The sequence below is a fragment of the Silurus aristotelis genome (genome assembly GCF_946808225.1).
Source record: "Silurus aristotelis genome assembly, chromosome: 1".
Lineage (NCBI taxonomy): Eukaryota > Metazoa > Chordata > Actinopteri > Siluriformes > Siluridae > Silurus > Silurus aristotelis.
Window position 1 is genome coordinate 15,353,669 of NC_139574.1, and position 18,377 is coordinate 15,372,045.

At 37.6% G+C, this 18,377-nt stretch overlaps 2 protein-coding genes across 4 annotated transcripts in view; one reads left to right on the forward strand and one right to left on the reverse strand.

The window, feature by feature from the left end:
• Nucleotides 1-6,584, reverse strand: part of plekhf2 (pleckstrin homology domain containing, family F (with FYVE domain) member 2) — a 29,119-nt gene extending 22,535 nt beyond the window's left edge. For 2 of the 3 annotated variants that reach the window (XR_014534765.1, XM_083549078.1), the window contains exon 1: nucleotides 6,308-6,575. The gene's annotated coding sequence lies outside the window, so the exon portion shown is untranslated. Of the gene's footprint in view, nucleotides 1-6,307 lie in introns of all 3 variants that reach the window. The other variant, XM_083549077.1, reaches the window with a different exon arrangement.
• Nucleotides 406-13,053, forward strand: LOC310729778 (trace amine-associated receptor 7d). The gene is made up of 3 exons (XM_083548258.1): nucleotides 406-1,608; nucleotides 1,851-6,054; nucleotides 10,587-13,053. Exon 3 carries the CDS (start codon nucleotides 10,784-10,786, stop codon nucleotides 11,813-11,815), a length of 1,032 nt encoding a protein of 343 aa, XP_083404384.1. The 5' UTR covers nucleotides 406-1,608; nucleotides 1,851-6,054; nucleotides 10,587-10,783; the 3' UTR covers nucleotides 11,816-13,053.
• The last annotated feature ends 5,324 nt before the right edge of the window (nucleotides 13,054-18,377 follow it).

Below are 18,377 nucleotides of genomic sequence, written 5' to 3' on the forward strand. Positions count from 1 at the left end.
TCCGACAATAATAAAAACCTTCATATAAAAACTGCATGTTGTGTTCACTTGTGTTATCTTTTACTTATATTTACATTAGTTTGATGATCTGAAACATTAAAGTGTGACAAAAATGCAAAAAAAAAAATCAGTACGCAAACACTTTCACACCACTGGATATCTGAATTCAGGTATTCCCCTACTTACGATGGAGATATGTTACGACGACCCCAAGTTTAAGATGGTACTACGACTGTGACAGTCTTTCCTGCTTCGTGCTGATTTATAATTTTTATTTTCTGTTTTTAACTGAGGCCTCCATCTTCATTTTTTCACTACCAGCAGGTGACATACTTGGGCGTTTGGAGGACATGTTTTTATCACTAAAATTGCTGTTTACAACAGAACAAATACACACGAGGCCACTAGCGAGAGTGGGGCATCTCACAGGGCGAGAGATTTGCTCATCCCAGCTGCGCAACCAACGTATCATACATCGTATGCTGCTGCCTGTGCCTGTTGCGTGAGATTTTAATATCGCTCTCGTCACCGTAAGATCTAAAAAAATCCTAAAGTCGAACCACTGTAACTCGGGGACCATCTGTAGATATAATACTGTGGAAATGGTTTTAGGCAGGTGTGAAAAAAACGCTGTAAAGTAAGAACGCTTTCAAAAACATACATTTTAATTATTATAATTTTTTTTTTTATCAATTTATAAAATCCGAACCGTAGTTGGTGCAACTACCCTTTGGCTTTCAATTCTTACACTTGAACAAAGTCAGGGATTTTGTAGGATCAGTCAGGTGTATGATTAACAAATTATACCAAGCAGTTGCTAATGATCACCGATTTCATATGTAGGTTGAAACAGAATCAGTAACTGAAACAGAAACAGCTGTCTATGAGGTGTTGTAGATTTTTTTAGTCTCGCTCCCGCAAAAAATATGTTCTCGCCTGCTATATTTGAGGTTTTTCCCATCTGCAAAAAAGCCTGCAGGTAAAATGTATAAGTAGATTTATTTCAATGCACTGACTGCTTCTTCCTACTACTCTGCTTTTTAGTTTCACTTACTTCCCTTTTAAATATGAATGAAAGAGAAACGAAAAAATGAACAAACAACGTTTTTTTTTAGTTTGACTTTTTGTTTAAATTATGAACATGGACATAAACAAGGAACTTTTCAGAACATCAGCTCAAACGATATCATAAAAAAAACTACACCAATGTTTTGTTGTGTTCTGTGTTCCTTTCTTTAATAATGAAGTTGTACCTGTAGCCCTCGGCGATTCTCCTCTGTCTTGCGCTTCAGACGTTGTGCCTCGGTGTGCTCTACCAGTTAGTGCACGTGAACCACCTGACAGATGGTTTCCGACCCTGTGCCTGCAAATCGTTTTATTTTATTTTGGTTGTCATTGTTGATTTTGTGCAGTGGATACATAAGCGTTTATTTGTTACTAGTAATTTATTTATAATATTTTTAAGACCATTCTGCATGAGTCACCCGAATATTTTTTTCCCGCGCAACCTGTATACACACACAGTGTTTTGCCGCCCCCACCCGCATTCACCCATCAAATCTTGTCCGGGCCGCTCTCATTTGTGTCGGTTTTAAATACAGATGAACTGTGTCAAAGATGTGCTTTGCACTTTACAGTAAAACTCCATATACACTATGTTCATGAGCATGAAGAAAATCTGCCTTTCTTATAGCAAAATATAGAAATTTTTATAAAACAGTAGAACATAATACAGTCCAGCAGCAGGGTGCACAAAATAAAATGTAGGCTTTATTGTCTGTGGACATAGTGCTGTGCTTATGTTTAAATAACCTAAAATAAACTGTGTATGGTAGAATAATTGTTGACAGTGCATGTCAAATGTTCGGAGTGCTAAGAGTGCATGCTGCTGTTATTCATGCTAAGAGAGGATTTGTAATAAAAATGTAGTTTAACTGTTGATTGCATTTTTATACCAGCATCTGTACAGTTCTATCTCTGTTTGGTCAAAGCAAATTTCCATGCTGTTAACATTACCTACTTTGTTGCATATAAAGAAAAGGAACATGCATGTGTCTCTCAAAGACGATAAAAGTCTAGTTGTTTCCTATCTTTTGACACGCTTTGCAGCATTAAATGTACAGTGGGCTTGTTCAAGGGTGTCATTTTTACCAGACAAAAGAATCTCGTGTGAAACTGTCACGATTAACAACATTATATATCAAATACGAACACAAGATTTTTCAATTTTCTCTAATAGTGACTATTTGTGGTTGCCAGATTAAATATTTATACAGACAATATGTACTAAAGAAGCATCAACTGTTTAAGCTAAACAACTTTTGTTTACCTGTGTATTGCACGGTTTATATGATCATACGTCAGTAGTCAAAGCTAGGACGTATTAACAGGCTGATGAGACACGCGCATGGAAATTTATCCCTACAAACACCAAAGTGAATCCTGTTACAAAGATACGTTTGTAACCTTTTCTGACCTTTCGACTATTCTGTAATATACCTCAGGCAACTTTTGATGAAAAAAATAAAATTTTAATAATAAGAAGAATTATTTATTTTTAATAAATATGTTTTATGTTGCTACAAAGCTGACAAATCTCGCAATGTTGGAAAACAGAATGAAAAATCTTTGTTTTAATTTGACTATGATTAATAAATAAACAGTCAGTTGGTTAAAAAATAAAATAAATTGCAAAATGGCAAAAAAAAAAAAAACTAAGGTCAAGGTTAAGATATTGTAGTATTTTAGCTATAGTTTTGACTATGATGACACTTTCAGATTTCTCATTGGGTTAAATGTTATTGGCATTGAAATTAAAATAATTTTTATATGTACCGATCCATTTGAAGATTTCACACTACAGGATCACAAACTATCAATAGGAAACAAGCCTTCAAACAGGAACTTAAAATAAAATATTCTTCGACTTTCATTTTTTCCCCTCACCCCAGCATACATGCAATCTTTTGAAAAGTTGGCATGTGGAAAGCATTTCTCCTTTTCTATATTGGCTTGACATTTGACCAAGTCTCTGAATGCTGTAGGCGTGTTTGCTATGTGTGGTGCAAAAGTGTGTCATCGCTGCCTTTCTGCCAATGCTAAGGTTTCCTTGGCGTTTACGAAGAAATTCCTGATAAGCCTCTATGACTTGTGCTAGTCATTTCAAGTTCAAGACAAGTTTTGCTAATTCCTTTTCTTTTATTCCGTTTCACAACACTCCACTGAAACTAAATACGTAGAATTATGTTCAGAGTTTTTTTTGTCATACAGCACGTTCACTTTATGCCAGCTGACATGATGTAGTAAAACCAAACATTTGTCCAAAACAATTCCTGATATTCCATGCATGAGGTGTACAGATGTATTTCTATTTCTGTCTCATTTATCGGTCAGCGTGTGTAATCGTGTTTATATGCAGCACTGCTCCCTCACCCTGGCCAGTCACTTCCAATCTATAAAAAAAAAAAAATACCTCACAGCTTACTTCCATTTACAGTAATAATTTGTTGCCGTCATCAAAAGTAACAGTGGTGAGGACAAAAAAAATGTATCAATTAAAATTAAAAGTCAAATAGAAAAATGCTCACACCATTAATAGACAAAAAACAAATTTAGCTTAAAGGATAAAATGTGAAAAAAATGACTTAAAATGACAAAGGCGATCTACACTTTCTTCTAAAACACATTACCTATATTCGATGTTAAAATACTATTTTTTATAATATTTCTTTAATAAGCTGTGTGTTGACATGTTGTTCATGTCAGGTTACGTGATAAGCATACTCTCATGTTAGCTGTGTGATTTAAGAACATTGCTATGTCACATATGCATCACCACTTAGTGTGCTCTCATCTCAGCATGTGCTGAAATTGAAGCTAAATGACCACAAACATTCTTCAATATGAGCTTTAGGTGATAAGCAGATGTTTGGTTTTTGTTAGCATGTGACACTGGCACTACCAAAACTTGTTCATCAACCGCCTTTCGTCTCAATGGTACGAAAAACAACGTCAACGATATTTTTTATAGGATCATTACATAATCAACTTGAGAGTATGGCTAAAACAATTCCTTGAGTAATTCGAATATTTGCCTCAATGCTTCGTTTAGTCAATTTACCTACACACGGAGCACTGTGTTTGCCCATGGACCATTATTACTGACGCACCACCTGCTGGACCGTTTTAGGGTGTTGCCAGTTCCCCGTCTCACCTTCTCCGTTTCTACGCAGGACACTTTCTCCCATCGAGGCCGAAAACATACGTACACCACTTTCCTCGCAAAGCTAAACTTTTATAAATGGTGTTATACCATGGACAGGTAAACACAGAAGACACTGCAGAATGAAAAAAGGCAGAATGGGGAAAAAGAGTAGCGAGGGGCGAGGAGAAGATTCAGGCCAAAGAACATGACAGAATGTTTCCAAAGTTTGTGGTCATTTCAAACTAAAAGATAAAGAAGACACCATATTTACCTTTTTTTTTTTTTTTTTTTTTTTTTAAGTAATTTCAAATTGAATTTTTTTTTAATTAGTTTTATTTACGATTTTTTAGTTATATATTTGTATTCACATTTTGATATGGCAATTAACTGCACTAGATGGTTTTAGTTTTCACAGATTGCAATGTCAGCAATAAAAATGTCATTTTTCTAAAAAGCAAAACAAACAACTTGTTCATTTCAAGCGGCCCGTCTTTTTTTTCTCTTGTTTATTAAGTATTGCTCTGTTATGAAGAAGAAGTACTTCTTATCTAATTACTCTATTAATCGATGGCCTAATCAGTAAAATACTCAATTACTAAAATAATCAATAACTGCATCCCTACTTCAGTGATACTGGCACATCACACTTTGCTGTCAAGTAATAATTTCCTATAACTACATGTCCTGTTGTGTTTTATTTCTTACATTATTGAGTTCTTACAAATATTTGACGAGGCCTATAAATAATATCACCTGAAATCTAAATGTCCACGTTCATAAAATTGAATTACTGAATACAAAAAGCTCAATGAAAGCAAAGTCTAGCCGAATAGCACACATCTAAACATCATTATAAGCTGTATTTGGGTTAGTATAACTCAGCCATATTCATAGACCACATGCATTGAATTAATATTAATCCCAATATCCTCAGTGACACAAAAGACAAATAATGTCAAATAATGTCAAATTGGACCTAATGTGTTCTGTCGGGGGAAAGTTCAGAAATAAAAATAGGCGTTATGACTCTAATAACATTCATAATCTACGCTAAATGTGTACTCAAGGGTGCCTGTGGAGATTATTATAGAGCTAAATGATAACTGATTGCAAACAGTTTAAAATTGTATTATCTAAAAAGACGGAAGAAATCACCTGATCGTTAGAAGTTATCTGGAAAAGTCGTTTTTGTTCTATTAAAACTAATAATAAACCCAGTCAGCTCTGTGATCCATGTGGCTCGGGTTTTTTTTTTTTTTTTTTTTTTACACTAAGCTTCAGATATTTATGCCACTAATCCACTGCACAACACTGCTAGAAAACAGATCCATTTCCCTGCATAAGGAACACCTGCAGGATATATTAAATATTTATATTCCCATGAAATACTAGCAAACAGAGGACAAACAAGGCCATATTAAGTACTAACTTCTTGTTCAATAGTTTGTACATTTTAAGTGAACTCATAGATGAATTCTATGCAAATCATAAACGAACCCAAACCTCTGTTTTTTTTACCGAAACTTTTTCCATACCGAGCCTCAAGCAGTCTTGAATACAGACTAGTCTCCAGCTAGAGGCAGAGCTTTACACACTTTTACACGAACAAAACCAGCAAAAGAAAAAGTCCTGTACAAAGCGACAAGGACAAGTTTAAGGGGACTGGATGGCATTCGGTCGGTTTGTACCGTCACAGTTCCGCTACTGGCCTGCTAGCGATACGATACTAATCATCGACCCGTAAACAAGTGTTACATGTTTATCGTCTTGCTCAAAAAAGTGTCCGAATCAGTGTTAGATCCGCTAGTCATTGTGAAAAGGAGACTATCTGGACGACCTGGAGGATAAAAGTATGAAACAAGCTGTCGGTATCATTTAGCTGCAAGCTAATCTATACATGTCTAATCCAAAGCAGTTGCTTAGCTTTGATCTAACTACCAGTACAAAACAAAAAAATCGGTAGTGATAAGTGGTAGATTAAAAAAAGGAGTTTTTAAGTATTGTATCCTGGTGTGTGGGTGACGGTAAAGTCAGTGGTGAAAGTTGTTAGACGGTAAACCCTGAGCTGAACATCAACATTGAGCTAGCAAGTTAAAAACTCACCCAGCGCAGGAACCGCAATGTTAAAACCGGAGAACAGCCGCGTGTACACCGCTGTCCTTTTACACCTTTAGCCGCTTTAATAGAAATGTATATAGAAGTAAATATAATCCAAACTCGCACTCGCGGTTAATCCGGAAAGTTTAATCCCTTCTGAACTTCTAAGCCGCCAGCGGTACGACCACAGTCCACTGTGATCAACAACAATATGGCTGAGTTCAGTGGAGAGAAGGGAAAGAGCGACACACACTTTCTCAGTGTGAGAGACTGAACTGCTACTAACTACTGATTCCAACTACTGTTTTTAACTGTTGCTTCTAACGACTGATACTGAGTCATTATTCTAACTCTAATACTTACTAGTGATACTGTAGCTACTAAATATTGCTTTTAACTACCAATACTAAGTAAGTATTTTAACTACTGATACTTAGTAATACTTCTAACTACTGATACTAACTGGTGATACTGTTGCTACTAACTATTGCTTCTAACTACCAATACTAAGTAAGTATTTTAACTACTGATAGAAACTAGTGATACTGTTGCTACTAACTATTGCTTTTAACTAATGCTTCTAACTACTGATACTTAGTAATTCTTCTAACTACTGATACTAACTAGTAATACTGTTGCTACTAACTATTGCTTCTAACTACTGCTTCTAACTACAGATACTTAGTAACACTTCTAACTACTGATACTAACTGGTGATACTGTTGCTACTAACTATTGCTTCTAACTACTGATACTAAGTCATTATTCTAACTACTGATACTAACTAGTGATACTGTTGCTACTAACTATTGCTTCTAACTACTGATACTTAGTAACACTTCTAACTACTGATACTAACTGGTGATACTGTTGCTACTAAATATTGCTTCTAACTACTGATACTAAGTCATTATTCTAACTACTGATACTAACTAGTGATACTGTTGCTACTAACTATTGCTTCTAACTACTGCTTCTAACTACTGATACTTAGTAACACTTCTAACTACTGATACTAACTGGTGATACTGTTGCTACTAACTATTGCTTCTAACTACTGATACTAAGTCATTATTCTAACTACTGATACTAACTAGTGATACTGTTGCTACTAACTATTGCTTCTAACTACTGATACTTAGTAACACTTCTAACTACTGATACTAACTGGTGATACTGTTGCTACTAAATATTGCTTCTAACTACTGATACTAAGTCATTATTCTAACTATTGGTACTAACTAGTGATACTGTTGCTACTAACTATTGCTTCTAACTACTGATACTCAGTAATTATTCTAACTACTTATATTTAGTAATTATTCTAACTACTGATACTAACTAGTGATACTGTTGTTTCTAACTAGTGATACTAACTAGTGATACTAACCAGTGATTCTGCCTACTGATTCTAACAGCTACTAGCTAATGTGTTAACTATTCATACTAACTACTGATTCTAACTCTTACTGGTAACTAGTAATAGTTACTAGTAACTACTGATGCTTAATACTATGTTTAACTACTGTTTCTACCTACTGCTTCTACCTACTGCAATGAATTACTGCTACTAACTACTTATAATAGCTAATAGTTTAAACAACTGCTACTAACAATTGCTTCCACCTACTGAGTCTATCTACTGTTACTAACTACTTGTATTAACTACTGATTCTAACAACTGCTGCTAATTACTGCTTCTAATCACTGCTAGTTACTACTGCTACTATCTACTGCTTCTACGAAATCTAGCTAGATTACACATAATATTTGTGAACAGTTATGCATTTTAATTTATTTTTTGACTGGTTGGGATGATGTAATGTAAATCTCTGAGAAGGAAAACCAAACATTGTAGTAAAATCTCTGTTGTGTCCAGCTGTGGCAAATGCAAGCTTATTTAGTTTCAGATAAAAACTGCTTTCCATAATGTTAGCAATCTTTATTTTTTCTAACAAGAGTTCGTCCCTCTAATCAACATGTCAGTAAATTTTGTTTTAACACAAACAATCACACACTTGAAATGAAAATGGGGAGATGTTTCTCTGGTATAACTTGTTGAAATTAGATAAAAGTTAAAGAATCTGAGCTTCTGCTTGTGCAGCGCCACTTCTGTCAGCTATTACAAAATAGCACTTACTGACAAATGCCAAGTTATCAAAGGTTTTAGTTTTTGTCCATTCATTCTGAGAATCTAAAATAATTTTGAGGGGTTAACAAATAATCTGGAAGCAAAACAAACTTGGCAATGGTTACAAATACTTCACCAGCAGTTACACATTATTCACCAATCTCAATAACCGTGAAAACACTCACACTATCTTACCTCCTGCTTGGCCCCTTTCTTTTCTGAACACTTTCTTTGCACAGATAGATCACTCTCTGCATTATTTCTTAGTGAAATCTATTTAAAGAATTCTTTGGTAGTTAGAAGCTAATAACACAGACAATGATAGCACTTTAATCTAATTTCAGTTGTACCATAGCAGAGAAAAATGTTAGTAATTGAAACTCAATTTTATGGTCTATTAATCTGCTAGTTTTATAGAACAAATGACCACATCAGGCTCTGAGTCAGTTTAAGGTTTAGACAAATCTTTTCTATTTCTATAGTCACTTCTGATCTGGCATTTTGTCAGTATGTAGCAAACCATAAGCTCTGGGTAAAGTGTAACCAACTACTGGTGTGAATTATGAAAAAGTTGTGAAAGGACACAAAAATTAATGGACAAAGACATTTTAAAAATATATATTTTGTAGTTGTATTACATCGGGACGGTGCTGTGAGGATTGGGCAGCAGTTGAAGGCGGGGGCCTGCTTAGACTGCTGCCCCCGCGACCCGAATTACGGATAAGCGGGAGAAAATGAATGATGAATGAATAGTTGTATTACAATTCTTAAGTAAACTAACCATGTTTTGGTCATATCATTTACATTACATTTGCGACATTTAGCAGACGCCCTTATCCAGAGCGACGTATAAAAGTGCTTTGAGTCTCTAGTAATGAATAAATCTACACTGGTATGCTAGATTACAAACTTAATATAAATTTAACCCTTGAATTCTACAAACTTGGAAAGTGCTAATTTAAGTATTTCAGGAAAAGGTCTTCAGTCGTCACTTGAAGATAGTCAGGGACTCTGCTGTACGGACATCTAGGGGAAGTTCATTCCACCACCTCGGTGCCAGAACAGAGAAGAGCCTTGAAGTGTACTTACCTCTCATTCTGAGAGAAGGTGGTACCAGTCGAGCAGTGCTGGAGGATCTCAGACAGCGTGGTGCAGTGCGGTGTGATGAGGTCACTGAGGTAAGATGGTGCTGGTCCATTTTTGGCTTTGTAGGCAAGCATCAGTGTTTTGAATCTGATACGTGCAGCTACTGGAAGCCAGTGAAGGGAGAACTTGGGCTGGTTGAAGACAAGCCGTGCAGCTGCGTTTTGGATCATTTGCAGTGGACGAATAGCGTTCAGGGTAAGACCTGCCAGCAGAGAGTTGCAGTAGTCAAGTCTCGAAATGACAAGAGACTGAACAAGCACCTGGGCAGCCTGTATGAAGAGAAATGGTCGAATCCTTCGGACGTTATAGAGAAGAAATCGACAAGAACGAGCAACATTAGCGACATGTGGGAAGAAGGACAGTTCATTGTCCATAGTTACCCCAAGGTTACGAGCAGTGGCTGAAGGGGAGAGCAGAGAGTCATGAAGTGTTATTTGGAGATCTTGACCTGAAGATGAATCACCTGGGATGACCAGCAGTTCTGTTTTGCTGGGGTTGAGTTTTAGTTGGTGAGCACTCATCCATGAAGATGTCACGTTTTTATGAGTTTATTTAGAATGCTCACTCTTTATTTTTTCCCAATTTATATCAATTATTTGGAAAGGTCATTTATTTATTTGGACAGATGATACATCCTGATGATGCACCTGTCAACACCACACATTCACGCCTTGTAGCAATTTAGTGTAGTCAATTTCCCCTATAGGAGGAAACCAGAGAACCCAGATGAAACCCCATGAACAAAGGGAAAGATGCACAGAATCTCCAGACAGAAACCTGAGCTTAGATCATGAATTTCTCAGACAGTAATAATTCTCCAGGTAAACCAACAAACAAACAAATGAGAAAACTATAGTATGTTTGCACCCTCCTCTGCTTTGACCAGCACGCACGCGCACACACACACGCGCGTGCGCACGCACGTCAAAGCGCTCGTACCAGAGAATTCACATAAGTCGAAATGACACTTGTGGATGATTTTTTTTGCTCGTGATTTTATTTTAAAAGGTTTTTCGAAGCATGGAGGACGGAAACACGGCGTAGATGCACAAATCCGGTTGATCTTGGAAATCTCCTGTGATGATGTCTAGGTATGAATAAAACGCGCGCGCATTCACGCACTTCATCACTTCATCATATCAGTAATTGTGAGTTGGTTACTGCCAATATTGTGGACTACTGTTCATGTAGTAACTGTCTGCTTCATGCTTTGGATTGAGGAGAACTTTTACGCACAAGAGATGCTGGAAGAGCCGACAAACTGCAGCATGTGTTGCTGCACTACTCTGAACAAAATCCTGACCCTCGCCTTCATGGTCGTACTGATGTTTGGGATATTGTGTGGAAACTCGCTGACTTTGACCGTGGTGCTCGGAACGAAGCATTTCCACACACCCCAGGGATATCTGAAAGCCTCATTAGCAGTGGCGGACATGTCTGTAGGGATTCTTGTGGTTCCTCTGTCCGTGTACGCAGAGATCAGACTCCTGTTGCCGGATGCGCCCCCGGGCTGGACAGCGCGCGATTCCCAGCACACGCGTTTCCACCCGTGCATTCTGATCGGTCCTGTGTTTGCAGGCTGCACTCTGGTTTCCATCACCACCGCGTTTCTGCTCACGATTGAACGCAGCATTGCTGTCCTAAAACCTTTGCACAAAGACGCAGTTATTACCAGACGAAGGACGTGCATGCTGATCGTATGTTCCTGGACGGGCAGCTTCTTCTTGGCACTTTCCCCGCTGATCTTCAGCAGCGAGATCGCGCTGGAGTATAACGCATGCAGCAGAATGTGCAACTACGCGTTAGGAGCCGCCGAGTTTCCGTCCCGAGCTTGGCACATCCTCTTACTTTTTCCAGCGTTTGATTTTACACTTCTCGCAGGCACTGTTGTGACGAACATCATATCCTTCACTACGATCCGCCATCATTCGAAGAAAAGAAGGCGTCTGGCTCAAGCGGGCTGCCAGAGCACATCAGGACCGACTTTCTCCGACATCAAGGCTGCAAAAACAATCGGCGCGCTCACGCTGGTCTTCACCGCCTCCTTCACTCCTGTCGCGGTGTTCGTAGTGGGAAACGTGACTGGAAAGAAATGGTGCAACTTCTCGTTTTTTGCTTTCTGGATTCTGGCTGCAAGCAGTTGCTGGAATGTCATCATCTACAGCGTGAGGGACCAAAAGTTTCGACTCCGAGCGCGTCGGCTTTTGGTGTTTTCAAAAATGAAGGATTCACCCTGAAGCTGCACAATCAGGACTTACAAATGAGTTCTTCACATTTCACAGTGATGTTTATATAGAAAGCTTTGAATAGGACATATCATAATATAATATTGCACCAGTCAAGTTTATTTCTATAGCGCTTTTCACAACAGACATTGTCTCAAAGCAGCTTTATAGAATTCAACAGTTAAGGTGAATGATGTGTGTTTATCCCTGATGAGCAGCCATGGCCAAACGTAGGATGTAGGATGTTTTGGAGACAAGGTGAGGGAGGCAAAATTGAGATGGTTTGGACATTTGCAGAGGAGGGACATGGGGTATATTGGTAGGAGAATGCTGAGGATGGAGCAGCCAGGAAGGAGGAAAAGAAGAAGGCCAAGGAGGAGGTTTATGGATGTGGTGAAGGAAGACATGCAGGTAATTGGTGTGACAGAGGCAGATGAAAAGGACAGGGGGGTATGGAGACGGATGATCCGCTGTGGCAACCCCTAATGAGAGCAGCCGAAAGAAGAAGAGCAGCCATGGTGACTGTGGCAAGGAAAAACTCCCTTAGATGTTATAAGGAAGAAACCTTTAGAGGAACCAGACTCATAAGGGGAACCCATCCTTGTTTGGTTGACATCAAGAGTGTGATTATAAATCTTTAAACAGTACAGAACACTGGGCAGTGAGAAGAGTTATAGTGAGGTGTAATATTGAAGCTGTGTGAATACTGACTCATCTGATGTCTGAGTGTTTTTCCTCTAGGGGTTCTAATGAATCATGGCAAACCAACAAACAAATGATTTATTTGAAATAATCCAGAACATCAAGGTGTATTATAGTGACCATATATGGCTTAGCACATCAAAATCAATGCAGTGCTCTTCATATGTGATGAATGTATTAATATTCAGCATAGTTCTGGTCAACGTTTTTTGTATATTGTATATAATGTGTACCATTTAATGACTGAACAGTCGTAAAACCTATAGACCTGTACAGTCTAAAACCTTACAGTTGTGTTATTTTATCTATATGGTTAATCAAAGGTCATGCATTTAGGATTTGTCTTATATTTAAACATATTTATATATATATATATATATATATATATATATATATATATATATATATATATATATATATTTAATATTTTCATTGTGTAATATGTATGATTATGTTAATACATCTGGAAAAAAAAAAAAAAAGCTTTCCCTCTTTCCCTCATTCTCAGATCATATCCAAAATGTTACTAGAATGAGAAAGATTTTGATGGTGACTACAAATTTTGTTTTTCTTTATTGTTGCCGTTGAAGAAAACAGGGTGACCCTGAATGTCTTGATGCATGTTTCTCAGAGCTTACTCTCAGAATAAGTCTTTCTTCTCAATGCTTTCTCTGGCCTGTGTTTACCTTAACAGATGGAATTTGCTGAATAATGATTTGTATCGACATGGAATTACTGGTTAACTTTGCTTTGGCAAACTATACTGTGTGGTTTCTGGGCTCAACCACACAAATCAAACAGGTTTGTGTTTGAACGGGATCAAATCAAATTTATATAACCTTTTTAAATATTCTTTAGTTTCATATTCCATGTCTCACTCACGAACCTTATACGCATGTAACAAAAACAAGTGCGTGAATGCTCCATTTGTTAAAATTCTATACAATTTGGATTTACATCTTATTACATTCTTAAATAATCATGGTACAACTTCATTTTCTACACATAATAATTAAATGCTAATATTTGCAAATGCAAATTGTATCGATAGTTTTATAACATTTTAAACTCTGGCAAAAAACAATAACCTCAAAACTTGTCTTTTCCCCCCATATTTTGTATATGCAAGATCCTATTATTGCCTTGGATGGGAATGACTTCTAAATAGAATGCCATCTTTTACTGGGTACACATGAACACACACGAACACACACACACACACACACACACACACACACACACACACACACACACACAAACACACACACACACACACACACACACATATATATATGGATGTGGGGGGAAACCTACAAAGACACAGAGAGAACAGTTAAAAAAAAAAAAAAGAAATATCATGAACACTTAATTGAACCAAGAAAACTATTTTGCTTCAGCTTGGAGAAGATGTGGTCTGCTCAGCTTTTCAGAGTATATATCAAAGCAGCCTATAAAAGAAAAGAGTAACTGTAAAATAGACAAGGTTTTGGTGTTGAACTGAGAGAAGTGCAACTCTCAACATTTCTAAACAATAAATGTAGAAATAGGAAGAGTTACGCAAGATTTTGAATGGTGTAATGTGTCACGGTCAACATTTTATCATTTGCTAATTTAGCTATGACTACAGACCGCCTGGACTTTGAGTAACTGTAGCACGTACAGCCAGTAATTAATTAATTCATTTCTTTCTTTCTTTCTTTCTTTCTTTCTTTCTTTCTTTCTTTCTTTCTTTCTTTCTTTCTATTTTTCTTTCTCACGCTCTCTCGCTCACACACAGACACACAGACACACACAGACACACACTTCGGAAAGAATTTTGAATCACTTGAATTCTCATATTAAATGAATAATCAAGTCTACATAATGATAATTTAATTGCACTTTGGAGTCACATAAATCTCTTACCTCTCTAGGTAAAAAAAAAAAACATATATATATATATATATATATATATATATATATATATATATTCTTTTTTTTTTTTTTTTTTTTTTTTTTTTTTTTTTACATTACACAGTAATTCTGAAAAAAGAGTTCAGTAAGAGTGTAGTGGAGGTGAACAGAGTTTTTGATAGGGTGATGACCATGAAGCTGGAAGTTGAAGTTAAATGTCATCAGTGCCTGGGGCAGACTTCAATGGCCATGTTGGTAAGGGGAACAGAGGTGATGAGGAGGTGATGGGTAGGTATAGTCTTAGGGAGAGGAATGTGGAAGGGCAGATGGTGGTAGATTTTGCTAAAAGGATAGAAATGGCAGTGGTAAATACTTATTTTAAAAAGAAGGAGGAGCATAGGGTGATGTATAAGAGTGGAGGAAGGTGCACACAGGTAGACTATATATTATGTATGAGATGCAACTTGAAGAAGATTGGAGACTGTAAAGTGTTGGCAGGGGACAGTGTAGCTAAACAGCATCGGATGGTGGTCTGTAGGATGGTTTTAGAGGTGAAGAAGAAGAAGAGGAATGTAGTGTGAGGTTCAGGGAAGAGGTCAGACAGGAGCTTGTGGTGGTGAAGAGGTGCTGGATGATTGGGCAACTACTGCAGAAGTGATAAGGGAGACAGCTAGAAAGGTACTTGGTGTGACATCTGGAAATAGAAAGGAAGACAAAGAGACGTGGTGGTGGAATGAGGAAGTGCAGGAGAGCATAAGGAGAAAGGTTGGCAAAACAGAATTGGGATCGACAGGGTGATGAGAAAAGTAGGCAGGAGTACAAGGAGATGCAGCAGCAGGTGAAGAGGAATGTGGCGAAAGCCAAGGAAAAGGCATATGAGGAACTGTATAAGAAGTTGAACAGTAAGGAAAGAAAAAAAAGTATTTGTACCGATTGGCCAGGCAGAGGGACCGAAATGGGAAGGATGTGCTGCAAGTTAATAAAGCACATAAATAAGCAATAAAGGATGCAGATGGAAATGTGTTGACTAGTGAGGAGAGTGTGTTGAAAAGGTGAAGGGAGTATTTCTTTAGCGGCTGATGAATGAGGAAAACAAGAGAGAGAAAGTTGGATGATGTGGAGATGGTAAAGCAGGAAGTGGATAGGATTAGTAAGGAGGAAGTGAGAGCAGTGATTAAGATAATGTGAGTGGAAAGTCGGTTGGACCAGATGACATAGCAGTAGAAGCATGGAGATGGCAGTGAAGTTTTTAACTAGATTGCTCAGCTCAAAATTTAAAAGGTCAGAGGATGCCCTAGGAATAAAGAGTGTGCTGGTGCCAGTTTTTAAGAATAAGGGAGATGTGCACAAGGAGTTGCATTGTGTGTTTGTGGATTTAAGGAAAGTGTATGACAGTGTACCGAGAGAGGAGTTGTGGTATTGTATGAGAAAAAGGTCAGGCAGAGAAGTATGTGAGGGTGGTGCAGGACATGTATGAGGACAGTGTGACAGCAGTGAAGTGTGCAGTAGGAACAACAGGCTAGTTTAAAGTGGAGGTTGGACTGCATCAAGGATTCGCTCTGGGCCCATTCCTGTTTGCAGTGGTGATGGACAAGTTGACAGACGAGGTCAGACTGGAGTCTCCATGGACTATGATGTTTGCTGGTGATATTGTGATTTGTGGTGAGAGTAGGGAGCAGGTTGAGAAGAGCCTGGAGAGGTGGAGGTATGTGCTGGAGAGACGGGGACTGAAAGTCAGCAGAAGTAAGACAAAGTACATGTGTGTGAATGAGAGGGAGGGCAGTGAAGTGGTGCGGTTGCAGGGAGAAGATGTGGTGAAGGTGGAGGAGTTTAGGTACCTGAAGTCAACAGTGCAAAGTAATGGAGTGTGTAAGAGAAGTGAAGAAAAGAGTTCAGGCAGGGTGGAGTGGGTGCAAAAGAGTGGCAGGAGTGATTTGTGACAGAAGGGTATCTGCAAGATTGAAAGAGAAAATTTATAGGACTGTGGCGAGACCTGCGATGTTGTATAGTTTAAAGACAGTGGCATTGACTAAAAGACAGGAGGTGGAGCTAAAGGTAGCAGAGCTGAAGATGCTGAGATTTTAATTGGGAGTGACGAGGATGGACAAAATTAGAAACAAGTTTATTAGAGGGACAGCGCATGCAGAACGTTTTGGGGACAAAGTGAGAGAGGCCTGTTTGAGATGGTTTGGACAGGTACAGAGGAGGGGACATGGGGTATATAGATAGGAGAATGCTGAGGATGGAGCCACCAGGAAGGAGGAAAAGAGTTAGACCAAGGAGAAGGTTATGGATGTGGTGAAGGAAGGCATGCAAGTCATTGATTTGAAAGATGCAGATGTAGAGGACAGAGTAGTATGGAGACGGATAATCTGCTGTGGGGACCCATAGAGGGAGCAGATGAAGATGAAAAAAAAAAGAGGAAGAAGAAGAAAAAGAAGAAAAAGAACAGGAAGAAGAGGAAGAAGAGGAAGAGGAAGAGGAAGAGGAAGAAGAAGAGGAAGAAGAAGAAGAAGAGGAAGAGGAAGAGGAAGAGGAAGAAGAATTGATTAAAATATTTAATCACAATTAAGCACATGATTGTCATGAGTTAACTCCAAATGTTTTAATGTTCCAAATGTGGACAAATACGGATGCTTTATGCAAATGTATGTTTATTATTATTGAAACCATTCTCAACATAGAGCATGAAGACAAAGTATTCTTGTAAATGTTTAAAAGTAATAATGCTGTTTTAAATTAGGTAAATCATCAGGACACCAAAAAGAACCTTTACTGTTTCCACACAGACGGTTAATGAGGTGATACCGGAAAAACTGTACCTCTTCTAATTTCCATACAGATTGCATAATCAATGAATATTAGTTGTGATTCAGTTTATTTAAAAGTATTAATATGTTTGTGAGGTAAGTATATACTAAGATTCAGGTTGTTTTATTTGTGTCTGTGAAGAGAGATAGCAGAGACGGCAAAGAGCGCACCCTTACTCTTTTCTTTATTTTACAAAAGCAGTGTTTTGTTGTTATGAGTGTAGACAAATAAAAGTAGATGCTTTACAAATTTGAATGATGTATTGCTCTCATCTGTGCAATAAAAAAGACATGAGGAAAGAATGCCACAAAACGCCCCCGCGTGTTAGTCGACCCCAGATGGTTAATTATGCGCATCTTTCCTGGATTTTGGTGCAGATTTGAGACTTGGTGCATCAGTAAAACAAATGTTTACTGATTAAAAGTAGTTTTTCCACTTTATTTATTTGTTCAAAAGGAGGTCGTCAATAAACATGTTGAGCTGAAGGTTTAGTTTTGTTACTTTTAGATTTATTTATATCTAATAAAAATGGTCAAGCACAAATGTTAATAAATTAGTGCCGTTAAAATTTATTTGCATTAACACATTATTGATGCATTCATTTTGACAGCCCTAATTAATATATTAATACAAAAGGAATTTCACATTTTGTTATCTAATGAATGTATCTAGGCTGAACATCCACCTTATAGAACACAAGCAGAGAAAAGACGATGATGATCAAGAATGTCTCTTTTACATCACTGACTCCCTCTGTCTCACCCACGTTAACCCCAGACCTCTTTTTGCCTTCTGCCTGCTCATTGTTAGTTTTGTAAACTAGCCTACATCTGTGGTGTGAAAGAGCCAGGAAATGATATGCCAGTAGTAGAAACAAACAGGAAACAGGTTGATGGGCTGAAAACGGTGTGCAGTAAGAAGATAGAAATATTGACATTTCACCAAATAGATCAAAACTAAAGTAATGAGGCTGTTTTGAAAATGTAAGAAGTAGAAAGTACAGATATTTGTGTAAAAATTTAATAAGTGAAAGTAAAAATTGTCAGAAAAAAAAACCTAGTGAAGTAAAGTACTGATACCAGAAAAATCTACTTACGTACAGTAACAAAGTAATTGTACTTCATTACTTCCCACCTCTGTCTGCTAGGCATGTTATTATGTGCACCTG

Coding starts and splice junctions, on each gene's coding strand:
- LOC310729778 (XM_083548258.1), top strand. CDS start 10,784: ATGCTTTGGATTGAGGAGAACTTTTACGCACAAGAGATGCTGGAAGAG.